The 6,249-nt window shown below is 42.4% G+C and overlaps 1 protein-coding gene across 1 annotated transcript; it reads left to right on the top strand.

Moving 5' to 3' along the window:
* Positions 1–3,748: 3,748 nt before the first annotated feature.
* Positions 3,749–5,425, top strand: CCR75_002540 (uncharacterized protein; the record flags this gene model as incomplete). Its single annotated transcript, XM_067960637.1, has 1 exon — positions 3,749–5,425. The coding sequence occupies one exon, from the start codon at positions 3,749–3,751 to the stop codon at positions 5,423–5,425; it is 1,677 nt and encodes a 558-aa protein (XP_067818800.1).
* Between the last annotated feature and the right edge of the window lie 824 nt (positions 5,426–6,249).

Genomic DNA, 6,249 nt, shown 5'->3' on the forward strand with positions numbered 1-6,249 from the left:
TGTGGTCCTTGGACGGACTACAAAGTGCTACCAGGTGTAACGGGGCACTGCGACTTGTACTGTTTCAGTACAAGTCCACTTCACACTGCTTCAGATGTGAGTGGTGCCTCTCGTTAGGTGACGTACACTGTACGTATAGAGGAAGACTTCTCTTAAGGCAAGTTAGCTTAAGAGTGTAAAATGAAAACTGTATTAATATAGTTAAGTGTCTTGTTAATCTATCTTTGTAAATGTTGTCTTAACTATAAACTAATACTAAACATGTAAATGAATTCTTATCTATCTTATCTCGTAACTCTCTTTGATTACTTCTACAGCTGATTAGTCTGCGGAATAAATAGACATAATGGTCTATACCTATTTATGGATAAGAATTCAGAAAATTACTATATAAAGTAATTTTCTCCAAATAATATCTAAATTTTAGATAATATTAATTAACAACCTTTTAGTGTTAAATTCATGTAACGATACACCCCGTTACAACACTGGTACTGAAGCGTGACTTATGCTGCACAGATGAGGTATTGAAGCTCTATTGAATTATGTAAATTAACTTCGTATCAAGCCACAACATGTGGCTATCATAAATAAATTGGTATTCGCTTCACATTAAATAGCATATAATAGGCTGTGAAGGACAAGGGCTGATGTGGCAATAAACAATACGACCTCGGTATTAGGCTGCATATATTTTTTTTAACGAGCTTCGAGATTGGTGCATGTTGTCCTGGATGTGTTGGTGTACGCATCTAGAAAGCAGCATCGAAGTGTAGACAATTCTCTGCCAAGTATTCGGATTGTATGCTCTACACCCGGACTGCCCACTGGGCTGAGGAAAGAATTCCGCAAAGATTTTGGATCGTCAAGTTTGTGGCATAATATAGTATCGACATCAGCTACTTTATACGCAATAACATAATATCGACATCAGCTGCGTTGACAAATTCTTTATCGTGACTCGTTCGCGACTGCAGTAGTTCTGGAGTCAAGAGTAAGAAACGGCCTACCTCTACTTCCTTTTTGATTAGCTTTGTTAAGAAAGATAAAAATACTTTAAATTTTAAAATAAACGATATTTTATTTTTTTTCGAATTAAAAACGGAATTTTCAAAATTTAAAGATAAACCGCCAATTGATGTATCAATTCATACAAATGCTAAAAATAATGATGAACTTTTCTTATTGTTAAATGAAATCTGAGTTGTTAATCAGAAAGTGGTATTGAGGATGGTAGTGACTTGTTCGCGACTGCAGTAGTTCTGGAGTCAAGAGTAAGAAACGGCCTAATATAATCGACAGCACAAATTTCTGATAATATTTTAAATTGACTATTTGTATGATTTAAAAAAAATAGGAATTAATTTATTTATCGAACACGTTTTCGCTTTTTTCCCCTATTCTAAAGCCTTAGAATTTACCTTTGGTTGCTTGGACTTCCTACATCGCCAAACTCTGTCTTAGAGCCGCGAGTTTTTCAAAATTTTGTGATGCACCCGAATCCACTTGGAGGGTCATCACCTGGTCATAGCCTCTTACTTGAGCGCTATAGACCAGCAGGGTTGAGGTCCAAAATTTCGAGACCTCCGGGACTATGCTACCCATTTATATCTTCCACAAATCTGAACTTAGGGGAGCTTCAGAGTCTGCGTCAGTAGGGCATCCCACCCCTACTGCGCTCCTGCATTTCCCAACCCGTCAGTGGTCGATGCAGAACTCATGCATCTCACACGCTTGTTGCTACCATCGCCCTTTGGGAAGGGAGTCCTCTTGCTGAGCATCTTTGCCCCAGTAGGGACCCTGGCATAGCAGTGAGCCATCATATGGCCGCGCTTGCCGCATTTATAGCGGACAACGTCTGCATTGCCCAGCTCCATGGGAATGGCATCCGACCTCTCGGCCAACGGCTTATACCAAGGTGTCGCCGAGGCGCTGTTGTAGGATTGCACCTCAACTAAGGCAACTTGGATTGCCTCTTCCAGCGTTGACGGCACCTTTTTGAAAAGGGCCTGTCGCGATTGGCCATGCCGTTTGAGTCATTTTGCCAAGATGGCAAGCGAGAAGAGGCGACCGTTCGTTTAGCGAGCGACGCGCTCGTTAAGACTGAGGGAGATCAGGTAGACTTTTTCCCGCAGCTCTTGGGGCCGTTCTTTGTGAATGGCTTACGCCATCATCGCATACCCACCCAATTAGAGGGATCCTCTAGCTTAAGGGGGGGGGACTAGCACGAGGAAAACCATTTCTGGCTCATGCTCATCACGCGTCGAAGTCAACAACGACGCGAGTGATGTCGATGTCGAAGTAATCGACATCGAAGACAAGAATGATCTCATGGCAGTACGCACAAAGCGTACTAAAAAGAATTAACAAGTTGTTTTTCTTAATAAAAAGAAAACTGTATTTAATATAATTAAGCTCTCCTGTTTTTATCTATTTAATACTAACTTCACTGTGGATGTCGCTCAGATAGCCTTACCAATGAGCGTGTTCTGACTGTCAATAGGAAAACAAATATTTGCTTTTGATCTAAAATTGGTCTTCTTTTATCCTCATTTGAAACACACTGGGCGAAATTGGTGCTAGTTTTGCGAACGAGTAACAATATTGCGGCTTTGCACCATCGTAGTCAACCAAAGGTGAAGCAAATCAGAACTTTATCAATCGACTGAAAAAACTCTTTCGTTATTCCAGTTGCGAAGAGGCAGAAAGTGGTTGCTCCAGAGTGGTTTCACTCGAGACAGACCATATTTATAACATTAAATAGATCCAAATGTTGCACCATCACACGTTACTCTTATAAGATACTAAATAATGAATGCTGGTGCTTCGCAGATCAGTGCTTGTGAGCGCAATACTGAATTCCTGCATTTGCCATTTAGTCGCGCTATTCTTTGGGCTGGGTACATTTTATAATATTTTCAATGCAATTTTATCGATGCAACTTGGGCGCAAGACGTAGGAAGATCTTGTTTATAACTGAAAGAAAAGTTCTACAGCTGTACAAGCGTACTCAGCAGATAAAATGTGACACTCCTAATGATTTATTCTACGGAAAATTATGATGCGTGCGGATAAATGCGAAATGCTGAATTACAAAGCTTCGCGCTTTTATGGAGCTCGTGACGACAAAAACGGAGCAATATCCTCGGCACCTTTGTCCTATTGTCAATTGTACCCTACTAATAAAGGTGTTCCTTTTACTACTCCGAAAGCCAAAGTCCAGTGCCTTTTACGAATCGTGAGATGGAGCTAACTTTATTCAAATGCCATTATTCAGATCACGATTACCGACAATTTAATCTGCTTCGATAATGAATTTCCAAGTGCTGGGCAGAAGAGGGCTGTATCACTTACAACACAAATCAACGTTAAAATAGTCGTTATTTCCCGTTTTTCTGCACAAAATAATGTATAAAAATCAGCTGTAGCAGCAGATCGAGGTGCGGTATAGTCAATCCTGATGGAATTCAATATTTGTCTGTACTTGGCAACTGCTTTAGAGAGAAGTTTATAATGTACATATCTGTGGCGCAAGATGCAATTCACGTAAAGCTGCTTGTTGTGTTTATCAGTAATGTTGAGCAAAAACAGCGTGGCATCTGGCATCACCATTAGTGCTCATTATGCTGACCATAGCGCGAAATGCGAAAAGTATCAAAGTTAATCGAGGCACCACTCGATCGGCATTCCGTTATTTGCTCTCGGCTACCTGTATTCCGAATAAAACGCAATCTTAACCGGCCAAGCCATGGGCTTCAAACACTTCACTGCGATTGTCATGGCTTTAAAAGCGCTTAATGTCGAATCTACCGCGGCTGACTGTATCACGTACGATTGGCGCATTACGTCCATCTACAGCGAATACGATGGTGTATATATTCCGTCGCTTGGAATCAACGATAGGCCAGCTGACAAAGCCATCATTGAAGTGACTCTGGGTCAAGAGGTCGAAGTTCACGTGACCAATCAAATCCATGAGCCGACGTGTTTGCACTGGCACGGCCTGAAGCAACTTGGCACGCAAGAAATGGATGGTACGTCCGAAATTACTCAATGTCACATTCCTCCCAATGGAACGATAACGTACCGCTTCATGCCCGACAAGGCTGGTACGTTTTGGTGGCACAGCCATCACTTGGCACAGTACGCGTTTGGACTTCGAGGTCCGTTGATTGTTCATGCCCCAGTAAACCAGAAGCAAGACTGGGAGGCAAGGATCGACGGGGAACATGTTGTTCAAATGGCGGATTTGTACCATCGACCACCGCAAACAACGCGGATGTGGGATAATATTCTTATCAACAACCGTGGTCGATACAATTGCTACGCCGCTCTTCAGCATAATTTTACGAATTGCACAAACAATCAATCGCTCTCGAACTTTTTCTTTCAGCCTGGATACACGTATCGTCTACGCCTTATTAACATGGCAGCTCTGTCCCCGATCGTCTTTAGCATTGATGACCACGAATTTAGTGTGGTTGCTGCCGACGGGGATTATCTTCAGCCTTCAAAGCTTATAAACTCACTCATGCTTAATGCCGGTCAACGGTACGACATCATAGTGAAGGCGAAAATTCCGACAAATCAGAAGGCAGTTAATTCTTTCTATATGCGAGCAATTGGACTTCATGGTCTGCCCTGGACACGAGGACGGGGGGCAGACGCTGGCGTGGGCTTTACTACGGAAGGTCTTGGCGTAATCACTTACGAATTTCGAAGCAATGTCGTTCCGACATCACAAAAGCAACAATTCCTAACAACTATCAACGAATTTGATTATATGCCTTTACTACCGGTCGTGCTTCCGAAATTTGCGTCGGATCGGTCCGTTATGCAGTTTAAAATGGAAAAAGGCCTAGGTTACATGGCCATTGACGGTGGTGATTTTCACCATTTTCAACACCCGCCGGAAGCTCCGCTCTTTTCGATCGCTAGCGGCATGAAGACCGAGGAGCTCCCAATTGAGGCCAATGCACGAAAAATCAAGTACGGAGATCACATTGAAGTGGTGCTTGTCAACGCTAGAAATGAGCAGCATCCGTTCCACATGCATACACACTCTCCATGGGTCGTACGTAGCGGTGTGGCGTCTTTAAAGCAGATCCAAGACAATCAATTGCCGCCTCTTCAACTGGAAAATCCAATGACTCGGGACGTGTATACTGTCCCACCGTGCACTTCGGATGGTAAGGACGGCTGTCTCAACGTCGGATACGTGGTGCTGCGCTTTACGGCTGACAATCCGGGTGTATGGATATTCCACTGCCACATCGACTGGCACGTGGAGGCCGGTTTATCAATGATTTTGGTGGAGGGTGAGAAGGAGCTACAAGAATTGGGTGTGACATCCTTTTCCAACACAATTCTTAGTGTCTGCGGCAGCACGAGCAAGTTTTCAATGTCGAACGCAAGCTGTAAGTAACATATGATGCTAAAATAGATATTGGGGAAGACATTATTTATATCGTGGTAGATTTTAAAAATTCTACCCACCCGGTGTGCCGTTACTTAAGTATTATTTCCTATAAGAGGAATAATAAATATAATTTCCTATGAGAGGAAATAAAAAAGAAGTACAAAAAAAATATCTTTATCAATTTTGACTTAAATAGTTCCAGTATTTCCAAATTGGATAATATTGATGCAATAAGACGTTAGCTTTATTGATTGGTTGATTTAAGTCTAAATCAACCTCGCCAATCGTACGATTGTGCGGTGCGCAAGGAGGCGGCATACTTAGTTAGATATTTATAAAATAAGTTCAGTGAGTAGATAGAAGATCGTTACGTAGGAAACTAGATATATTAATACAGTTTTACTTTTCCCTAATTCTAATCCTTTGAATTACCTTTGTTAGCTAAAGCCCCTTAGCTACTAAGAAACCATCCTCTGTACCCTTGTGTACGTAAAGGTTTGAGGCACCTAACCTACACTGTAATCAGTGTAAAGTTAACTAGTACTGATCAGTATAGAGAGAGGTGCCCCGTTACACCTAGTAGCACTTCGTAGTCCGTTCAACGACCTACGCACGTTCCATCCCAACATGGACTTCTTCGATGAAGAAGGAGGGAGCTTTTAGCCCCTCAAGAAGGTTATCACGCCAAGCGTGAAGGGTTTACTCGTTTGAGTTACTTGAATAGATAGCGATCGAACGAATGAGTTCGGGTGGAGGCGAGCCAGCCGTTGGCGCCATGCTGTTCTCTCTGAACACAGATGAACAACATGCGGCCATAGCCGAGTTCATAC

The sequence above is a fragment of the Bremia lactucae genome, linkage group LG10 (genome assembly GCF_004359215.1).
Source record: "Bremia lactucae strain SF5 linkage group LG10, whole genome shotgun sequence".
Taxonomy (NCBI): Eukaryota; Oomycota; class Peronosporomycetes; order Peronosporales; family Peronosporaceae; genus Bremia; species Bremia lactucae.